At 47.7% G+C, this 21911-nt stretch overlaps 1 protein-coding gene and 1 pseudogene across 1 annotated transcript; one reads left to right on the top strand and one right to left on the bottom strand.

Annotated features, from left to right (window-relative positions):
- The first annotated feature begins 225 nt into the window (after positions 1-225).
- On the top strand, positions 226-15999 carry ACP7 (acid phosphatase 7, tartrate resistant (putative)). Its single transcript, XM_019666256.1, has 13 exons — positions 226-1014; positions 1782-2009; positions 6919-7119; positions 7429-7611; positions 8519-8642; positions 8862-8924; positions 9021-9135; positions 9226-9333; positions 9422-9479; positions 9569-9636; positions 9749-9820; positions 13804-13941; positions 15091-15999. Exons 2-13 carry the CDS (start codon positions 1889-1891, stop codon positions 15154-15156), a joined length of 1317 nt encoding a protein of 438 aa, XP_019521801.1. The 5' UTR covers positions 226-1014; positions 1782-1888; the 3' UTR covers positions 15157-15999.
- LOC109395337 (39S ribosomal protein L35, mitochondrial-like) overlaps positions 15471-21911 on the bottom strand; it is a 10921-nt pseudogene continuing 4480 nt past the window's right edge.

Below are 21911 nucleotides of genomic sequence, written 5' to 3'. Positions count from 1 at the left end.
CGGCCGCTCACTGCGGCTGCTGGCCGCTCACGCTGGCTGCTGGCCGCTCACGCTGGCTGCTGGCTACACATGGTAGCCCATGGCAACCCACTGACACAGGGGCTGCAGCCTACGCCGTCACCGGCGACTCCCGGCAGCCCAGCTCCAGGTTGAGCTGTTGTTCAGCATCTTAGCTGTGGAGGGCAGTGTCACTGGCCCTCATATGTGGGATCCGAACCGGGGCCCTCTGGCATCCCAAGCCAGTTCTTAACCATCGCGCCACTCGGCCGGCCCTCAGCATGGTATTTCATGTGTCAACTGGTTTGATCCTCACAACAACTTATAGGGTACATAACATTATCATCTTCGTTTTACTGGTAAAGAATCCGAGGCCCAGTGAGGTCGAGTAATCCTCCTAGGACGCACAGCTCAGAAGCAGCACTGTCATTCCAGGATTTTGATTTTGTTTCCAACATGCTCCGGGGCCGGGGAGGAATCAGTGGGCTTAGCTTGGAGAGGGAGGAAGGCGGAAGGAATTGAGAGGAAGATGAAGCCGGTGCGACCAGCGGGGAAGTGGGATTCCCCCGGGTCACAGGCGCTGGTGCCAGCACACCTGGGTATCGCAGGATCCCTCAGGGCCAGAGGTGGGGATCAGTGTCCGTACCCTGGGGGTTTCGCACCTGCAAGGTGGGGCTCCTGGAGGACCAGCGCAGTTTTCTTTACCTGTCCGGGCCTCACCTGGTGGCCAGCTTGGAGGTGGCGGTTGGAGGCGTACCAAACCTTCTTGGGTCCCCCTTCTTACGCCCCGCCCTGGGGGTGGGGGGTGCGCGGGTGGGCGTGGGGCGCCCAGGACCGGCCGGACCTGTGGGACCCGGGGCCCCGGCTGTCTGCGGATCCTGTCACCTCGAGAAGGCAGGTTCTTCCGGGGCTGGGACGGCTGTGGGCGGCGGGATGCCTCGGTGCCTGCAAACTCATAAATACCGCAACCACACTGGTGGCTGGAGACGCGCGTGCGGGCAGGTGGCGCCCCGGAGGGTGAGCCGGGGACCGGGAAGGCGCCCCCCCAGCCCCAGCTCCGTTCCTCCAGGCTGACGTCCCCGCCCGGCTCTGCCCCGGCAGTTCTTCAGGGACCTGGAGACCGAACCAGAGCGGGCGGGGAAGGGCTGGGGAGAAAGGGGATGGGTTTACAGGTGTAGGGCTGGAGAAGGCAGGTGGAGGCGGGGTGGGGGTGCTGAGGGTCACGAAGGCAGGACGGGATACTGGGGAGCAGGCAGAGGGGATGGGGCCGCTCCAGGTAGGATGGAATTCTGGGGGATCTGGGGATGGAGTGGAGGACTGAGGTCACTAAGACCAAAACAGAAGGCTGGAGGATGGAGTGAAGTGATTAGGTCCCTAATGGCAGGGCGGAACACTAGGGATCTAGGACAATCAAGTAGAAGAAACTGGGGTTAAAAGCAGGTTGGAATGCTGGGAGTGGGGCTGCCAAAGGCAACTTCCTACGTGAGCCCGCATCCCACTCTCAAACCTCTTGCACTGAGTGGACTGCGGCTAAGAGCAAGGGTTCTGGAGCCAGCACTCGTGGGTTTCAAACGCCGTCACATTTGAGCTATGCAAATGAATCACGCGGTTGCTCATTTCCCTCCTCTGATATGGGGCTGCTGATCACAGTGGCCATCACACGGAGGAATGTTGTGAGGCTCCCATGAGTTAATCTATGTAAAGCGCTTAGCACGCAGTCAGGCTCAGTGAGGCTCCCAGCGTTGGCTGCTCAGTAGGGATCATTATTTTTGTTTGCTCTCCAGCATCTGGAAAACCATCCCCTTGAAGACCTCCCTACCATCCTGCCTCCCTCCCAGTGACACTGCCTGATCCCGGTTCATTCTCCACCCCCACCCCCACCCCAGCCACCATGTACCCACTTCATCCCTGCTGGTCCTGCTGCTGTCTGCTCCTGTTTTTCTCCCTGGGAGTCCAGGAGGTCCCCAAGGAACCCAGTGCTGCCCCCGAGCAAATCCACCTGTCTTACTCAGGTAAGTGTCGGTGGCCCCTCTGGGGACATTTCTCAGTGTGGCCCAGAGGGTTGAGGGCTCAAGAATCCCACACTGATTGTTGTGTGACACTAGGCTGGTCCCTTGCTCTTCCTGAGCCTCAGTTGTCTGCCTCTGTTAAATGGGGATTACAAGCAGTGGTGCATCTGGCTGCGAAATGATTCTGGTGCTCTCCAAAGGGGGCTGCTATTGTCCTTTGTCATTGTGTCACTGCTCATTGTGTCCCCACAAGGCTGCCTCCTGATCCTTGATCAAGACGTGGTTGTGTACTTGGGTGTTAAGACCTTGGTCTCTGGACCCTCTGCACCCAGACTCCCTGGGTTTGAATCCCAGCTTACCTGCTATGTGACCTTGAGCAAGTGACTTAACCCCTTTGGCCTCAGCCTCCTCATCTGGACAGTGGGATAATATTAGTGGGACCTCACAATAAGGAGTAAATGAGATATTACCTGTGAAATGGCAAAAATGGATCCTAGTGCATAGCAGTGGTTTTCACACGTGTTAGTCTCAGGACACTTTCCCTTGCATAGCTGAAAATTATTGAGAACCTCAAAGAATTATAGTTTATGTGAGTTATGCCCATAATATTGACCATATTAGAAATCAAAGCTGAAGCTTTAGAAACTTATTGTTATTTAAAGCAAATAATAAACCCATTCTATTTTAAGATAAATGATATTTTTCATGAAAAATAACTATACAAAGTAACCTAGTGAGAAGAGTGACTTTGAATTATATCTTTCTAAGTCTCTTTAATGTCTGGAGACAGCCAGAATCTCCTCACATCTGCTTCTGCTTCAGCCTGTTTCAATATGCTGCTTTGAATAACGTATATGAAGAAAATTTGGTCTCACACAGACATGTGGTTGAACAGAGGAGATTTTAAAAGGAGTTTCAAATAATTGTGGCTATTCTTTTTTGATACTGCACCAAAATTCAACACTTTCTTCCCTTCCTTCCTTCCTCCCTTCCTCCCTCCTTTTCTTCCTCCCTCCTCCCCTCCTTGCCTTTCTAATTATTTTAGCTTTTTATTTTGAAGTAATTTTAGACTTACAAAGGAGTTGTAGAGTACAGAGTTCCTGTACACCCTTCACCCAGCTTCTCCTAATGGTAATTTCTTATGTATCCATGGTGCCATTGACAAAGCTAAGAAGTTAACATTAGTATCACATTACTAACTGAACTGTGGATTTTTTATTTTTCTGGATTTCACCAGTTTTTCCACTGTCTTTATTTTAATCCAGCATCCCACATTGCATCTAGCTGCCATGTCTCTCATCCCCCCATTTGTGACAGTTCCTCAATTTTTCCCTTAAATGTTAGTTGCAATATGGAATCTGAAACCACATGAATGAACTGGCTTTAGCATTTGCTGGCACTTTGGACAAGGCACTTTGCCTGGAGGTCTCTGTAAAATGGAGCAACAATAAAATCCATCTCACCGGGCTGCAGTGAAAATCCAGTGAGATCACAGCTGTCTTTTGGCCTACACAATAATATCGGGTTGTCGGAAAAGTCATGATGTATTTTTTCTAAGTTTTTCGTTGCAAAAATGCGTCATGACCTTTCCGACAACCCAATTGTAGCAAATATACTTTTTGACTTAGTGCTTCAGATGGATAACTCAATTAATCTCATATTGGACTTAAGCTGTATATACTATTGTTACACCCATTTTACAAAAGAGTAAACTGAGTAAACTCATTAGATGAAACGTCTGACCGCAGGTCACGCAGCCTGGAATTTGAACCCAGGCAACTCAAGAGCCCATAGTATTTGTTTTAAAACTATAAATTTTGTGTTAATTTTAGATTTAACAGGAAGTTAGTAAAAATATTAGAGTTTTTATATCCCCCTCACCCAGTCTCTCCTAATGTTAACATCTTACCTAACCATGGTACAATTATCAAAACTGATTACATTGGTTTTTGTTTTTGTTTTAGTTTTTACTAACTAAACTACAGATCTTGTTCGAATTTCACCAGCTTTTCCATTTAGTTATTTAGTCACTTAGCATTTAGTTGTTGTGTCTCCTCAACCTCCTCCAATTTGCCAGTTTCTTAGGCTTTTCTTTTCTTTTTTTTTTTTTTAGTTGAGCCATCCTGCCACCTGTTGGCAGCTCAGCGGCAGCCCAGCTCAGGCTGGGAATTGAACCGCTGTTGCTCAGAGCTCGCACTCTTGAGTGAGCTCTTAACCAACTGAGCCACTCAGCCGGCCCTTCTTAGGCTTTTCTTACCTTTCATGATTTTGACAGTTTTGAGGACTGAGCAGTTATTTTGTAGGAGAGCTCTCATTTTGGGTTTGTCTGAGATTGTCTCATCATCAGAACTAAGGTATGTGTTTTTCTGGCAAGATCAAAATAGATGTGATGTTGTGGCCTTCTTAGCACCTGGTATCAGAGAGTTCATGATGCTGACATGGCTTATGGCTGTTACTGGTGATGGTAACCATCATTGCTTGGTTCAAGGGGCACCTACTGGGTTTCTCCACTGTAAAGTTTTTATCCTTCCCTTTGTTGTTAATAAATATCTTGGGAGAAATTCCTCGGGACTACGAAAATCATGTTTCTCCTGAAACTTTCACCCACTAATTTTAGCATCCATTGGTGGATCTTGTGTGCAACCATTATTAGCGTGGTATTTGCCTAATTGTGATTTTGTAATCTTCTAATTCCCTCTCGTTATCTAATTGCAATTTTACGAAAAGGAAAAGCTGTTCCTTCCCCCTCCATTTATTTATTTATTCAATTATTTATTTATATCTGTATGGACTCACGGATATTTATTTTATTCCATGGATTAAAATCCAGTACTATTGTTATTTATTTTGTGTCTCAAATTGTTCCCAATTTGGTCTTTCGGAATTCTTTCAGATTGGCTTCTGTGTTCTTTTAACAACCCCCCTCACCCCCATCATTTTTTGAGCACTTTCTTACCTTCTGGCATCACAAATCATTCCAGGTTCATCCTGTGTATTTCCTGCCTCATCTCTGGAATCAACCCTTCTCCAAGGAGCCTTGGTTCCTTTCACTGGAGAATGGGTATTTAGAAACCAAGATCTGAGCACTAGATGTGCTGATCGCTACTAAAGTATCACTGCTTTTAGGTCCTCTCACAAGCAGAGCTGGGCAACATACAAGTGATGTTAATATGCATATGCACACATCTATATCTATCTGTATATATTATATATTCCTGGATCTATCTGTATACTTACTAAATGCCATGAGATCATACTGATACCTCTGATTTTAGTCCAACATCAAGGGTTTATTTTCACCTTCTTCTTTCCTTATAACTTCTTTCTCCAACACTGGAAAACCTAGCTCCCACTATCTACAATATACTTATTTGTTCAGTGCTAGTATTGGCATAAAGCTGTTTCAGAATTGTTTGCCCATATCCCTGTGAGAACACTTACTGAATGATGGCACTTATTTGTAGTCCTTTTTCATTGCCCAGTCAACACCTATGTCTCATGGTTACTTTTCTTTCCCAACCCTTCAGTGGTCACTTTAGTCATGGTTTAATATAGTTATGTCCATTTATTAGTATTTATATTCCATATTGGCTTCTCCTCACATTCTCGGTAGTTTTAACCATTAGTTTATTTTGAGGGTATATGAAGGAAATATGAAACATTACTATAGTTCTAGGAGTCAGAATTATTCAAAAAAGATAGACTCAGAGAGGCATCCACCCTCCTCATTCCCACTATCCCATTCTCCCTTTTTTCTATGCCTTCTTTTCCCATTCACCCTATGTAAGTAATGCACCTCTTTAGTTTCTGGTATATCCCCCCTGTATTTCTTTTGTATAAATGAGGAGATCCCTGTGTATTTTCTTACCTCCTCTTCCATGAAGAGTAACTGGCTATAGATACTCTTGTACTTTGCTTTTTAAAATTTAACTGTATGTCCTGGTCATCATTCCATATCAGCTCCTAGAGTTTGTCCTCTTTCTTTTTGACGGTTGCATAGTGCTTCACTGTACGGATGTTATAGAGTTTATTCAGTCACTCTCCTATGGATAGGCGTTTAGGTTGCTTCTGATGTTTTGTGATTACAAACGGTGCTGCAAAGAGAAACTTTGTGCATGTGCATTTTCATGTTGCTGGAGGAAGAACCCATGCTTTTAACATTACATTATAACTCATGGTATTTTTAAAACCTTGATTTGGTTGCTAATTTTTAAGAATTTGGGGCAATCACTTAAAAGTCTGGATTTATATATCTATGCTCCTGGGGCATAAAAACCACCATACAAAGATTTACCCTAGAAGTTGACAAACTTAGTGGCACTGGGCCTGCTTCCTACATGGCAGCTATCACCAGAGCTGAGCAATGGCTTCCTCTTTTAGATTAGCCAGGGTCTATAGTTTGCCACATACCCCATAACTCCCTTCTGCCTTCCTCCTTACAACTGGCCCTTGTCCCCAATTATATTACCTAACTGGCCTCTGAACATCTGAGTGTATAACCCCTAAATGATATCATGTATATAAAATGTTTGGCACAAGGCCTGCAACTGTAAATAATAATATTAATAATTATTATCCATTCATTCACATAACCCTAGCTGTACTAGGTACTGTTTCAAGTGCTTTACTTATATTTATTCATCTAAGCGTCATAGCAACTCTACAGAGTAAATACTATTATTATTCCATTTTACAGATGAGAAAAATGAGGCTCAGAGAGGTAGTAACTAGCCCAAGGAAAACACAGCTTGGAAATGGCAGAGCTGGGATTGAACTTACGAAGCTCCACAGCCTGTGTCCTTAACTACTGACTGTCCAGTAGCTGTTCATTATTGCCCCACCCTCTCTGCACATCACCCCCTGCCCTCGCCAGGCCTCACTGCCCAGGCCCTTTCTGTTCTTTTCTGTCCAGGTGAGCCAGGCTCCATGACTGTAACCTGGACCACATGGGTCCCAACCGACTCTGAAGTGCAGTTCGGCGTGCAGTTAACTGGGCCTCTGACCTTCCGGGCCCAGGGCACTGTCAGCCCCTTTGTGGATGGGGGCCATCTCCGGCGGAAGCTCTATATACACCGAGTCACCCTGCAAGGGCTGCTGCCAGGGATCCAGTATGGTGAGAGGGGTCCTGGGCCCAGGTGTTGAGGGAGGAATGAGAAGAGAAGCGAGATATAAACTAGATGCTACCACTGGCGGGTGGCTCAGGCTGGGCTGGTAACTCCTTTATTTGCAAGTCTATTGTCTGAGACCCCAGGATGACTATGGAAGGCACTGGGGACCGGGGGTGAGGTGGACAGAAGGGGGCTTGGTCAGACCCATTTAACCCCCTACCTCCTCCCCCGCACCCATTGAAGATAGGGAGGAGGTGTGGAAGAGACAGCCTGGGAGACCCCCAGCTGACTGTGACCTTTTCCCTTCCCCTCAGTTTACCGCTGTGGCAGTACTCAAGGCTGGAGCCGTCGTTTCCGCTTCAGGGCCCTAAAGAATGAGCCCTACTGGAGCCCCCGCCTGGCTGTATTTGGGGACATGGGGACTGAAAACCCGAAGGCCCTACCTCGGCTGCGCAGGGACACCCAGCAGGGCATGTACGATGCTGTTCTCCATGTGGGTGAGGCATCGGCAAGGGTGTGCCTGGAGGTAGGGGGGCGGGGGCTTGGGCGGGAGGCAATCCAGAACTATGGAGGGGACTGGGACAGGGGCTAGTGTGGTTCTGAAGGGATGGGCGATGAGACTGGCCATGAAGATGGTGTCTACAGTTACCAGACTGCCCAGGTTAAAATCCCAACTCCAACCCTTAGATCTATGCATTTTGGTTTTCTCCTCTGTATTTTTATTATTAGAACAAAGACGAGTCTAGAATTCACATGACTAAATAAGTTGATATTGCCTGGCATGTTGTAGGTGCTCCATAATTGTTATTATTATTGCTGTTGTGACTTGAAGGGACAGGGAACCAGGTGGGTGGTGAAGATTGGGGCTGATTTCTTTCAAAGCCATGGACTCTGGAATCAGACGCCCAAGATTTGATTCCTGGATCTTTACTAACCACCACCTCTGTGACTTTGGGTGAGGACTTAACCTCTCTGGGCCTCAGTTTCTCCCCCTGAAATGGGGGATACTAATAATAACACCCACTTCAGAGGGGGTTTTGAGATTCAGGAGATCAAGCATGGAAAGCATTCGGAACTGTGCCTGGAACAAAACCAGTACCAGACGATGTCAGTCTTAATGTGGTGGTGGTTGTGGGAGAGGACAGGACGGCGGGCAGAGATGAGGACTGCTGTGATCAGAGCACAGGAGACTAGCATGGTCCTGTGGGGGTCTCAGGAGCCAGAGGTTCAGGAAACACTTCCAAGTGCACACGTGGGTGGGTGTGAGGTAGGTTTCAGAGAAGTGGGAAGGCTCGGATGTCAGAGGTTGCCCCAACCCACACCTGACCAACCAGGTCTCTCAATTCTGGCAAAAGCAGAGCCGCATCTGGGTCCTCACTCTCTCCCCACCGCCCATCCCCCCAGGAGACTTTGCCTACGACATGCATCAGGACAACGCTCGTATCGGGGACGCGTTCATGCGGCTCATTGAACCTGTGGCCGCCAGCCTGCCATACATGACGTGCCCTGGGAATCACGAGGAACGCTAGTGAGGGCCAGGGGCGTCAGGGTGGGTGTGGGCCCTGCCAGGGAGAAGAGCTGTGTCCTTCTCACCTCAGTCCCTCATACTCCAGCAGCTCATTTGTGGTAGTGAGAAGAAAGGACAAGAGGGAAGGACTGAGAGCCAGACACAGCCTGATGGTGGGGAGATGGGGTGGGAGAAGGACACCCAGACCCTCTCCCCACCCTTTTACTTCCTTTTCTCCAGCAACTTCTCTAACTACAAGGCTCGCTTCAGCATGCCGGGGGACAATGAAGGCCTGTGGTACAGGTAACCTGGAGGGGCTGAGGGACTGGTCTCCCTCCCTTGAAGGATGGGAGATGCAGAGGAGACCCCATCTCTGACCCCTGCCCTTTGACCCCTCAGCTGGGACCTGGGCCCTGCGCACATCATCTCTTTCTCCACTGAGGTATATTTCTTCCTCCATTATGGCCGCCACATGGTAGAGAGACAGTTTCACTGGCTGGAGAGAGACCTCCAGGTAACCTGGGTGGAGGTCCCTTTCCGCCTCTTGGACCTGCCCCCCCTTCCTGCCCCACCTCTGTCTCTCACTCTGGGCCCTTCTTTTTAGAAAGCCAATGAGAACCGGGCAAACCGGCCGTGGATTATCACCATGGGTCACCGGCCCATGTACTGCTCCAATGCTGATTTGGATGACTGTACCTGGCATGAAAGCAAGGTGAGGATTCGCTCCCTGGGGGCAAGGTGATGACAGCCAGGCAGGGGTCCGCTGGAGTCATCCTCCTCTCCTTGCTCCTCCCGCCTAGGTCCGCAAAGGCCTCTTCGGCAAGTTATTTGGATTGGAGGATCTTTTCTACAAATACGGTGAGTTACCGGGGAGGCTCCCCAGCCCCAGGTCCCACCCCCTATCTCTCCTGGATTCAGGGGCCTCACTGGCGCTTATTCTGTCTCAGGGGTCGACCTGGAGCTCTGGGCACATGAACACTCGTACGAACGGCTGTGGCCAATTTACAACTACCGGGTGAGGTTCCGGGAGGGCTGATGGCCCCTGCCGCGGGTGCCAGTGGGACCCTGGTCAGACCCTCCGGCGTGGCCTGGTGTGATGTGCCACTCCCCTTTGTCCCCTTCTCCAGGTATTTAACGGCAGCCGAGAGATGCCCTACAACAACCCTCGAGGCCCTGTCCACATCATCACAGGATCTGCAGTGAGTAGGGCGGGGAAGGGTGCCTCTGGCTTCTCTCCTCTTGCTATTTATTGAGAATCGAACTTGCTCCACCTGCCTGGGTGCTACGTGTTTCACAGAGTCACTATCACTAACTCAACTCTAGGGCTTAGGCACACCTGGTAACATGCCTATTGTCCAGAGGTGGAGACAGAGGCTCAGACAGTAAAATACTTGTTCAAAGTCACAAGTTCAAGAGGTGGCAGGGGTTGGGGGCTTGCCTGGGTCTACTGGATGGATCCAGGGACAGAGGACTTATTATTATTATTGTAACTGAGCTCCAGGCTTTATTCCCATTTCACCCGCTTTCTCATTAATGACTCTTTTCTGTTCCAGGATCCTACTTGTATTTAATTATCATGTCTCCTTAGTCTCCTCCAATCTGGGAGAGTTCCTCAGTCTTTCCTTGTCTTTCATCCTTCACATATTTGCAGACCCCTGGCCAAGTGTTTTGTAGAATGCCTGTTGGATTGGATTGATCTGATATTTTTTCATGCTGAGAATTGGGTTATGCATTTGGGGCAAGACAGCCACAGAAGTGATGCCGTGTCCTTCCAAGGGGTACATGACGTCAATGTGTCTTATCCTTGGAGGTGTTTCTCTGAATCACCTGTTTAAGGAGCTGTGTGCTGGGTTCCTCCACCAGAAAGTTATATCTCCCTTTTTTTTTTTTTTTTTTTTTTTTTTTTTTTAAGATTTTTATTGGGGAATTGGGGGGATGGGAACAGTGCTGGGGAATTGGGGAAAGGGAACAGACAAGTTGCTGTCGTTTTGTTCTTCAATCTAGTTGTGGAGGATGTTGCTTCACTGGCCCAAGTTGGCACCATCATTGCGCTCTTCTCTGGCGAGGCAGATCAGTCGCCGGCTTCTGGACGGCCGCTCACTGCGGCTGCTGGCCGCTCACGCTGGCTGCTGGCTACACACGGTAGCCCATGGCAATCCACTGCCACAGGGACTGCAGCCCACGCCGTCGCCGGCGACTCAAGGCAGCCCAGCTCCAGGTTGAGCTGTTGTTCAGCATCTTAGCTGTAGAGGGCAGTGTCACTGGCCCTCATATGTGGGATCCGAACCGGGGCCCTCTGGCATCCCAAGCGAGTTCTTAACCATCGCGCCACTCGGCCGGCCCATATCTCCCTTTTTAATTAATGAATATCTTGGGGGAGATCCTTTTAGACCATTCAAATGTTCCATTTCTCCTCAAACTTAGTTTTTTCACCCACTTAGTTTTTTATTCCATCAGTGAGTCTTCCTGCAACGAGTAATAGTGTGGTGTTCTACTGGTGTCTTCTATTTCCCCCGTTCCTAACTAGATTTATTCGTTAGAATCCTCCTGTGAGGAAGAGCTGTCCCTCTGCCCCATGCATTTGGTCAGTTAGTTATTGACTCACGGGTACTTATTTTATTCTGTGGACTATGATCCAAAACTATTTCTGTTGCTATTCAGGTTACTCCAACTTTGACTATTGGGAACTCTTCAGGTCGGCCCCCTGTCCCTTAGAGTGCCTTGTTGTTTTGTGAGCATGTGCTTATTTTTTGGCACTATAAGGTGATCCAGAGTCATCTTATGTTTTCCCTGCTCCCACCTTGGAACCCGTCACTTCTACAAGGAGAGAAGGTCTACTTTTTAAGCTGACTTTCATAAATTAGCAAGAACTTCTTGTGATATAAATTCAAACAGTACAGAGGGCAGGAGGTGAACCCCACCATCCACATCCCTTCTTACTCCCACTCTCAGTCATTCCATCTCTGGGGTAGCATTTTAGAATGTTCTGTGCATGTACAAATGAATAACTATCTAGATAGAGATGTGTTACTGCATCACCCATTTTTTTTTTTTAAGATTTTATTGGGGAATCAGGGAAGGGGAACAGACAAGTTGCTGTCCTTTTGTTCTTCAGCCTAGTTGTGGAGGACGTTGCTTCACTGGCCCATGTTGGTATTATCATCGCGCTCTTCCCAGGTGAGGCAGATTGGTCGCCTGCCACTGGACTGCCGCTCACAGCGGCTCTTGGCAGCTCACGCCGGCTACCGGCCGCTCATGGTAGCTTTACGGCAGCCCACTGCAGCTCCACTGCAGCCTACGTGGTCACCGGTGACTCACAGCAGGCCAACTCCAGGTGGAGCTGTAGTTCACCATCTTAGCTGTGGAGGGCGCAGTGTCACTGACCCTCATGTGGGATCCGAACTGGCACCCTGCTGCTCAGAGCTGGCGTCACAAGTCAACTCTTAACCAATGTGCCACTTGGTCGGCCCAGCATCACCCACTTTTAAAAAATAACTTGGATCATGCGTCATCCCCTAGAGGTTTTCAACCTTGGTGCATGTTAGAATTATCTGGGGTAGAGTCCAGTGCCTGAGCCTTATCCCAGACCAAACACCAGAATCTCTGAGGGTGGAACCCCGGCATTGCACACCCCTGTGTAGTCACATCCCAGAGCAGGAAATAGAATGTTCTCAGCACCAGATGGCTCCTCAGCCCATAGGTAGGTGATTCCTATTCTGATTTTATCAGCACAGATTAGTTTTTTCCTTTAATTTTAAATTTTGAAATGATTTCAGACTTACAAAGACTTCCCATGTCCCCTTTACCAGGATTTCCCAAATGTGAACATTTAACCACACTTGTTTTAATCTCTGTCTGTCTGTCTCTCTCTGTATATAAATATATGCATATACATTTTATTATTTCACATCCAATGAGGAGTAAGTTGCAGAAATGATGCCTTTACACCTTTCTGTATTTCCTAAAAATCAAGAACATTCTCTTGTCTCTTATCACTAAAGAATAATAATCAAATTCAAGTGGTTTGTGTTGATAATATCCTATTATTATCTAATCTATAGATCTCATTCAAATTTAGCCAACTGTCCCACTTGTGTCCTTTAAATCAAAGCAAAGTTACATGCTCTATTTTGGGGTCTTGTCTTTTTTTGGGGGGGGGAGGGTCTTGTCTCTTTAGTTTCCTTTAATCGGAAACATTTCCCCATTCTTTCTTCATTTTTCATGACCTTGAAAAATTCGAAGAGTATAGTAAAGTCATTTTGTAGAATATTCGTCAGTTTGGGTTTGTTTGATGTTTGCTCATGAGTAGATGGATGTAATGCCTTTTTGGTAAGAATACACTAAAGCGATAGTGTGTTCTCAGGGCATCCTACTAGGAGGCACATGGGATCTCTTTAACCCCTTTAAGCCTCAGTTTCCCATTGTGTAAATGTGGTATGGATCTGTCTTATTATTGATGATGTTCATTTTGATCACTTGGTTAAGGTGGTATCTGCCAGGCCTCTCCACCGTAGTTACTCTTTTCCCCTTTATAATTAACAAGTGTCTCCTGGAGAGATACTTCAAGACTACAGAAATATCTTGTTATTCCTCAGACTTTCACCACTAGTTTCACTATCCGTTGATGATTCTTGCTTCAGTCAGTTATTACAATGATGGCAAAGTGGTGACTTTTCAAGCTCCCTCACTCACCTGCTGTTCTACTGTAAGGATGAGCACTCCGTCTCCCCTGGGTATTGGTGATTTAAAAAAAAGCTTTTTTGGAGGCTCTACTGTGCAGTGAGGGTTGAGATCCACCAGTTTCTTCTACTCTGCAAATTGCATTTTCCCTTTAACGATCCATCTTGGCCATCTTTATGCATCGCCCTGCTTTGTGACGGCTGTGCTATAATTTACTTAACTGACCCCCACTGATGAGCATTTGGGTGGCTTCCAGCGCAGGGCTTTTATAGAAAATGCTGCAGTGGACAGTCTTGTATAGGCATGCACTTTCTAGAAGACTCGGGCACAGGAAGCCTGCCTGGGTCAAAACACTCAGTTGTGAGCATTATTGAGGTCAAGTTTTAACTGATTTTGTCTTATTTGGAGGTGGCAGGGTCCTGGCCTAGCAGGTTGTTTCGGCTCCCCTGCGGGTCCCCACCTGCCCTGGCTCAGGGTCTGAACGATTGATTCTCTCTGGCAGGGCTGTGAGGAGCGGCTGACTCGCTTCACCCTCTTCCCACGGCCTTGGAGCGCTGTGCGCGTGAAGGAATATGGGTACACACGGCTACACATCCTCAACGGGACCCACATGCACATCCAGCAGGTGTCCGATGACCAGGTCGGTGAGGGACGTCCGAGTCAGCTACCTGAGTAGCTAGGCTCGGTGTGCTATGGGGCCGAGTGGTTAAAAACATAAACTCCAGAGCCAGAAATCCAGGGTTCAAACCCTGCCTCAGCTACTTCCCATCTGGATGACCTCAAGCAACTTACTTAACTTTGGGCCATAGTTTTCCCATCTGTGAAATGGAGACATTTAATAGTTTCTACCTCACAAGATTATATGGGTCAAAACACTCAGTTTCATGCTGAGTTTATATGGGGGTTGAATGACTTCTGATATGTAATGTGCTTAGAAAAGCTTCTAAAACATCCTAAATTATATAGGAATTTGTTAACAAGAAGTAGGGGAAGAAAAAGATAGATGGTGGGAGGTGGGTAGAGAGAAGCCAATAACGTGTATGTGGTGCTGGTGGCTTAAGGTTAGATGGCTCACCTTTCTTTATTTTGTCATTGTAATTTTAAAATAATGGTAATAAGTATGATTTGTTGAGAACCTATTGTATACTAGATGCTGGGCTAGAAGCCTTATATTTAGTAGCACTTTAATAACCACAACAATCTCATGGGGAAGATTTTCTTTCCATTTTACAGATGAGCGAACTGAGGCTCAGGGAGGGCAAGTCATTTTCCCAGAGTCATACAGTCGGAGAGTGGCAGAGCTGAGATCTGACCCCAAAGACCATGCTATTTTTATTACAAATAACTACCATTTATTGAGGGGTACATAGCCTGGAGCAGGCGTTCGTGTGTATAATCTCATTCAGTGCTCCCCAGTATGTAGAACATGGAAGTTAGAATCAGAGTTGGATCACGTGCTTACGGCCACATAGACAGTGGCTGCAGTGGAATTAAAGTGAAGTTTGTCTGACTCCAGGGTTTGTGATCTAATAACAATAGCCTACACTTATACAGTCCTTGCCATGTGCCCTTTCCAAATATCTCATTTAATCCCTACAACATCTATGAGGTAGGTACTATTAGTATCATCCCCACTTTGCAGATGAGGAAAAAGGAGGCTCAGAGAGGTCTAGCAACTTGTCCAAGGTCACACAGCCCATCAGAGGCAAAGTTGACATTTGAACCCAGGCCACCTGGCTCCAGAGTCTGGGCTTCAGCCCTTATACTGTCTCTTTTTTGTTCCTTGCAGGATGGGAAGATTGTGGATGATGTCTGGGTGGTGAGACCTTTGCTCAACAGGATGATGTACCTCTAGGGATGGGGCAGCTCTCATCAGGATCCCTGGGCCTCGCTGCCTTGGCTGGTGTGACCAGTCACTGCCCAGGCCCACCTGGGAAGTCAGGGCAGGCCTTGACTCTTCTGTTCTCCTGAGGCCCCATGTAGATGAACGCAGCCTTGAGGGCTGGGGCAGCTCTCCCCTCCAGGAGAGGTGGAGGTCCCAGCTGGCTGTGTTGGAGGGCAGGTGTGGACACAGACACAGACATAGACACAGTTGGATGGCACAGCCCTGCCTTTCTGCATAGCAATGATTGGGGGGGGGCACCTGTGGGGCCTCGGGAATAAAGAGGCTTAAGGCTGTGGCTCCGTCGACTCCGCACTTCTGCTGGGGATGCCCACTGGGGCACCCCTCTCCTGCTGCAAGAGCAAGAGGCATCACCAGCTTCAAGTCAGCAAGGTGGCCATGGCCATCATGACACAGCCCTCCAGCAGGCGAATTGGTGACTTTCTCCCCTTTGGCCGTCCCTTCATGTGCCAACGGCCCAAAGAGTGATAACCAGTGTTCCTTTTTCCTCAGTTTCCCAACCTGGCACTGACTAATCCTGGAAGGGAGGTGTTAACACTCCTGCCTCCCAGCTAGCGCAGGTGACAAGACTTAGGTGCTCACAGACCTGCTGTTTTCCTCCCATTTCCTTCTTTTTCTGTTTCTCTTCTTCCTTTCGTTTATTCAACCATTATTTATTAAGTATCTACCATGTGCCAGGCCCCCTGTTCTTAGTAATGGGGAGACAACCATGAAAAGGACAGAGACCTCTCCCCTTGTGGAGCTGACATTCTATCCAGGATGTTGGACAGCGAACACAATAAAGAAGTAAAATGTGTAACAGTGTGTCACTATTTAGTGATAAGTGCTCAGAAAAAGCAGGGAACAGGGATGGAGGGGAGGGGAGACAGTTACAATTGTTATGAGGATGGTCAGAGAGGCCTCACTGAGAGGGTAACATTGGACCTGAAGGAGTCTGAGGGAGGAGCCACGTGGGTAGTGTTCCTGGCAGAAAAACAGCCAGTGCACAGGCCCTGAGACAGAAATGTGCCTGCCCTGTCAGAGGATCAGTGGCGAGGCCGGTATGGCTGGAGCAGAGAGAGTAAGGGGGAGATGGAAGCAAGGCAGTGACGGGGGCAGATTGAGTGGGGGCTTGTGTGCCATGGGAGGGCTTTGTCCTTTAACCTGAGTGAGATGGAGCCACAGGAGGGCTCTAAGGTGATGACAGACATTATCTGACTCCAGGAGTCCTAGGCAAAGGCTGAGGGCTCCCGCCAGGGAAGCCCATGAGTTCTAGTTCTGCAGGCTGACCTCATGTTTATTCTTCCCTCATGCTGTGCAATGTCAACCTCCTCACGTCTGATTCCCACCCAGCCCCACTCAGCCCAAGGCACACCAGCTCCTGGCAGTTTCTCAAACATACCAACATCTTTCTCACTGTAGGGCCTGTGCACTGGCTCTTTGTCCTCTGAGTGCCCTCTCCCCAGCTCATCTAAGGCTGGCACCTCCTCAGCTTCAGGTCTCAGCCTTCCCTGACAATCCCAGATGAAATAACTGCAATCGCTCTCTGTCCCGTCGTCCTGTTGACTTCATTTCTAGCTCAGCATTCTTCAGTTCTCTCATTGATTTGTTAACTGTTCATTGTCAATCTGCCCTACTGGGCTGGGGGTCTCTGAAAGTGGAGACCAAGGCCATCTTGTTCATTCCTGGATCTATCACCTCCACCAACCTCTCCCAGACCCCCTTCTCAGGCTGGGCTGGGGGCCCTGGGCCCCCCTATTCAGCCCTGCCCATTCTGGGCCATCCCTGTCTGAGGGTGTGTCTGTCTCTGCCACTGCACTGCCAGCCCAGGAGGGCGTTGCCCAGGGCTTGTTCCAGCCTAGCCCAGCACAAGATAGATGCTTAAAAAATATTTGTTGCCTTAATGAAGACCACCACGTGCCAGGCTCCAGACAACGCTGGGGACAGCGATGAATCAGTGCCAGTCAGACCCTGTGGGAACTTGCAGGCAGACAAAGAAACATAGCTACACAACACGGGTGAAAAGCAGTGAGGGAATGCCGTGGAGGGGTGCACCCAGCCTGTGTAGTCACCCGCTGGGGAGTCATTCATTGCATGGTGCAGCCAGACTGAGCAAGTGCCCATGTGGGCCTAGCCCGTTCTGTCTGAGCTGAGTGAGGCTGTGAGCACGCCCCGGTGGTGGGGTCCACAGAGAGCAAAGGCCTGGCAACGGAGCCAGACAGCAACTGGGTTCAAACGTCAGCTCTGCCACTTCTGTGGGATGTGGAGTCACCAGCCCTCTCTGACCCTCTGTTTCTTCATCTGTAACAAAAGAGTGATCATACTTTGTGGAGTTACCTTGGGGTTACATGAGGTTGAAAGCCTCGGTATTGTCTTTGATGCCTCTTTTCTCATGTCCCACATTCAATTAACTAGTAAATTCTGTTGCCTTTGTCTTCGAAATCTGTTTAGAATTTGTCCTCTTTTCCAACCTGCAAGGCCCCCATCCTGGTCCTGTCCACCTTATCTCTCACCTGCCTGGCCTCTCCCTGCCTCTCTTCCTCCCTCCACAGTCTGTTCCCTACACGCAGCCAGAGGGACCTGTGGACACCTGCATCAGATCGTGTGCCTCCCTTGCCTGAGCCCTCGTGTGGCTCCATCTCACTGGGGATGGGGGTGGCGGGTAACCAGAGACCTTCTGTGGCCCAACCCACACAACCTGCCCTCGTCTCCCATAGTCACCCTTGCCCTCTTTTTTCCAGCCACACTGGCCTCAGATCTATCAGGTTACCCTCTAGATTTGCACTGGTTGTTCCCTTGGCCTGGGACCTGTCCCCAGGTACTCACGTGGCTCCCTCCTCACCTGCTTCAGGCCTCTGCTCAAATCTCACCTTTTCAGGGAGGCCTTCCCTTGCCACCTGTTTAAAACAGCATCCCATCCCCCACCTCCCCACTCACCCTCACCTCCCAACCCCTTTCCCTGATTTTCCCTCAGACCATTTAGGTTTCTTGACCTACTGTTATATATAGATACATGTTTAATTATTTATTCGTTATTTCCTTCATCAGAATGTGAACTCCTGGGGTGCAGGGGTTTCTGCTGGTTCTGTTCACTCCTGCAGCACAGTACCTGATACATAGTACTTGCTCAATAAACATTGGTTGAATGAAGGAAGGAAGGAGAAATACAGGTAAAATGCTTAACACAGTACCTGGCACTGAGGAAGCACGTAACTTGGTGATTTAGGTGAATCAGATAAAGGCCCAACCCTTGAGGCTCCCACAAATGGGTGTGCAGGAGGCAGGCACCTAAGGTGGGTTGCCACACCTACGATATGTGACATGCACAGGAAGTGACAGGTTGCAGGACCTGAGACCCTGAGGCTTCTGGGAGGCAAAGCTTACTTAGCAAGGCTTTTGGAGGCTACACAGATGCCTGCCTAGCAGAATGGGGGTGAGTACTCCTAGAAGGGGCAGCAGAGCCCCAGGGAGAGCCCATGGGGTGGCTGGGGATCTGTGCAGAGACAAAAAGGGGAAGCTTCGGGCCTCTGGCTTAATTCATTAACAAATGTTTATTTACTAAAGTTTAATTGCTCTGATCAGCTAAAAATAGTTTCCGTTGATCGTAACTAAGAACCACGAAAGAGGGCCCGCCAAGTGGCGCGTTGGTTAAGAGCTGGCTTGGGATGCCAGAGTACCCCGGTTCGGATCCCACATATGAGGGCCAGTGACACTGCCCTCTACAGCTAAGATGAGAAACCACAGCTCAGCCTGGAGCTGGGCTGCTATGAGTTGCTGGTGTCGGGGTAGGCTGCAGCCCCTGCTGCAGTGGGTTGCCATGGGCTACCGTGTGTAGCCAGCAGCCAGCGTGAGCGGCCAGCGGCCAGCGTGAGCGGCCACCAGTCGCCGTGAGCGGCCGTCCAGAAGCCGGCGACTGATCTGCCTCGCCCGGGAAGAGCGCAATGATGGTGCCAACTTGGGCCAGTGAAGCAACGTCCTCCACAACTAGACTGAAGAACAAAAGGACAGCAACTTGTCTGTTCCCCTTCCCCCAGTTCCCCAGCGCTGTTCCCATCCCCCAATTCCCTAATAAAAATCTTTAAAAAAAAGAACCACGAAAGACCTATGCACCTACTATGATGCAGGTGCTGGAAATAATGTGGTGGCCCAGATGACATTTCTCCCCTTGTGAAGCTTAAATTCAACTGGGGAAGGTAGAAAAGAAACCCTGAAAACATACATACTATCACATGTTAATTCCAGGTGGCGATCAGCACTGTGAAAAAAGTACATTGGAATTAGTTCCGGATAGTAAAGTTGTTTTAGATATACTGCTCAGGGGAAGGCCTCTCTAAAGTGACAATTGAATCAAAAGATAGGGAGTTGGTCAAAGCAACGACCTAGAAGAGTGATCCAACCAGAAGGACCAGCAAGTGCAAAGGCCCTGAGGCAAGATTGAGCCTGTATATTTGAGAAACAGCCATGAGGCCCAGGTGGCTGGTGTGGAGTGAGTAGAATTGCCAGATAAAATATGGAATACCCAGTTAAATTTGAATTTCAGATAAACAATCAATACATTTTTAGTATAGGTATGTCCCAAATATTGCATGGGATATGCTTATACTAAAAAACGATTTGGAGTTTGTCTGAAATTCAATTGGCCGTTCTGTATTTTTATTTGCTACATTTTTATTGCAACCCTAGGAGTGAGTAAGGGAGAAAGTAGAGGGAGCTGAGGCTAGAAGACATGGAGAGGGCAAAAAGTTCCTTTGTGGACCCTGCACACATGCACTAGGAGATAGGATGCTCTTTGTGGGGGTCCCTATAATATGGGGTCCCCACTCCTTAGGCAGTATCCTCTCTTCCCAGGCCCTTCCTCTCCCCCAAGACATCCCTCCAGATCTTAGCTGCTTTTTTTTTTCAGCAAATTTTAAAAATGATAGGGTGGGCCAAGTGGCTCAGTTGGTTAAGAGCATGAGCTCTGAGCAACAGAGTCGCCGGTTCGATTCCCACATGGGCCAGTGAGCTGCACCCCAGCTAAACTGCCGCTGGGCTGCCAACAGGTGGCAGTATGGCTCAGCTGGTGAGAGCACTTACTCCTAACAACAAGGTTGCCAGTTTAACTCCAGCATGGGATGGTGGGTTATGCCCACCTGCAACTAAGATTGAACACTGCACCTTGAGCTGAGTGGCCAACAGGCGGCCGAATGGTGACTGGACTTGGAGCTGCTCCCTCCACAACGAAGACTGAAGGACAACAACTTGGCTGTTCCCCTTCCCCAATTCCCCAATAAAAATAAATAAATAAATAAATTTAAAAATGACAATACCCTTATTTTTCTTCAGGGGAGAAACTAACACACTCATTATTAAAGCAAACAAACAAATTCAAACCATGCAAAATAAAGAAATAATGTAGAACCAGAAATTTCCCAGATGTTGTCCCATGCCTAACAGCTTCTAGCTTTGAACATTTTAATATTTTTCTTATAACCCTTGATTTAAAAAAAAAAGTAAATACTATCGTGCTTGCTTTGGCAGTCAATGTACTAAAATTAGAGTGATACAGAGAAGATTTGCATGGCCCCTGCATGAGGATGACATGCAAATTCGTGAAGCACTCCATATTTTTTTTCATTTGGCAATATATACAAATATAGAATCATTATGTTGTACACCTGAAACTAATATAATGTTATATGTAAATTTTTTAAAAAAGGAAAGAAAATACTGTCATATGATATGGGTGGGTTTGTAACCTGTTTTTCTTTCCCACAGAAATTAACATGGGTGTTATATCACTTCTATTCTGTTTTTTTGTTTTTTAAATAACCTTTATTTTTGGAAACAGTTATAGATTTACAGAAAACATTTCAAAGATAGTACAGAGCTCTCAGAAACCTCACACCCAGTTTCTCCTGTTATTAAAATGTTAACCTTACATTTGTTATAATTAAGGAATCACTATTGATACATCATTATTAACTGAAGTCCACACACTTCATTCTACTGCATTTTAAAAGTGTTTAAATATAACTCCATTAAAATATAATTAGTACAATTAACTTCACCCTTTGAAAGTGTACAATTTGAAGAGTTTTGACAGATGTGTATTCCTATGAAACCACCACTACAATCAAGATTCAGTTTTCCCATCACCCCCAATTTCCCTCTTGTTCCTTTGCAGTTAATCCATCTCTCTGCGACCCAGCCTCAGGCAATAACCAATCTGCTGACTGTCACTATAGATTTACATTTTCCAGAATGCTGTGGATGGAATCAGATAATATGCAGCCCTTTGAGATTGGCGGCTTTCACCCAGCCTAATACATTTGTAATTCATCCATGTGTTCTGCTTATGAATACTTCCTTCCTTTTTATTGCCAAGTAGTTGTTCCATGGGATGGATCTATTGCAATGTGTTTATCTGTTCACCAATAGATGGACATTTGGGGTTGTTTTCAGTTTCGGGCAATTATGAAAATAACTGCTATGAACATTCCCGTACAAGTCATTGTGCGCATATGTTTTCCTTTCTCTTTAGTAAATATCTAGGAGTGGGATTGCTGGGTCCTGTGCCTTCTGCATTCTTTTTGTGGCTGCATGGGTGTATTCCGTGACATGTTTTGAGCTCTGCTCATCACCTTATTTATGTCTTATTATTTACTTGTTCTTGTGTTTATTATCTATCTCTCAAGCATTTGTTCTCTGAAAAATAAGAAAAATGTTAAGGGGGCCGGCCGAGTGGC

This window comes from Hipposideros armiger, unplaced genomic scaffold, assembly GCF_001890085.2.
Source record: "Hipposideros armiger isolate ML-2016 unplaced genomic scaffold, ASM189008v1 scaffold_466, whole genome shotgun sequence".
Classification (NCBI taxonomy): Eukaryota; Metazoa; Chordata; class Mammalia; order Chiroptera; family Hipposideridae; genus Hipposideros; species Hipposideros armiger.
The sequence above is the reverse complement of the archived record's forward strand: the minus strand, read 5'-3'. Positions and strand labels throughout refer to the sequence as shown.

Coding starts and splice junctions, on each gene's coding strand:
- ACP7 (XM_019666256.1), top strand. CDS start 1,889: ATGTACCCACTTCATCCCTGCTGGTCCTGCTGCTGTCTGCTCCTGTTT. Junction 8,925..9,020: donor AATGAAGGCCTGTGGTACAG/GTAACCTGGAGG, acceptor TTGACCCCTCAG/CTGGGACCTGGGCCCTGCGC. Junction 9,637..9,748: donor GGCCAATTTACAACTACCGG/GTGAGGTTCCGG, acceptor CCCCTTCTCCAG/GTATTTAACGGCAGCCGAGA.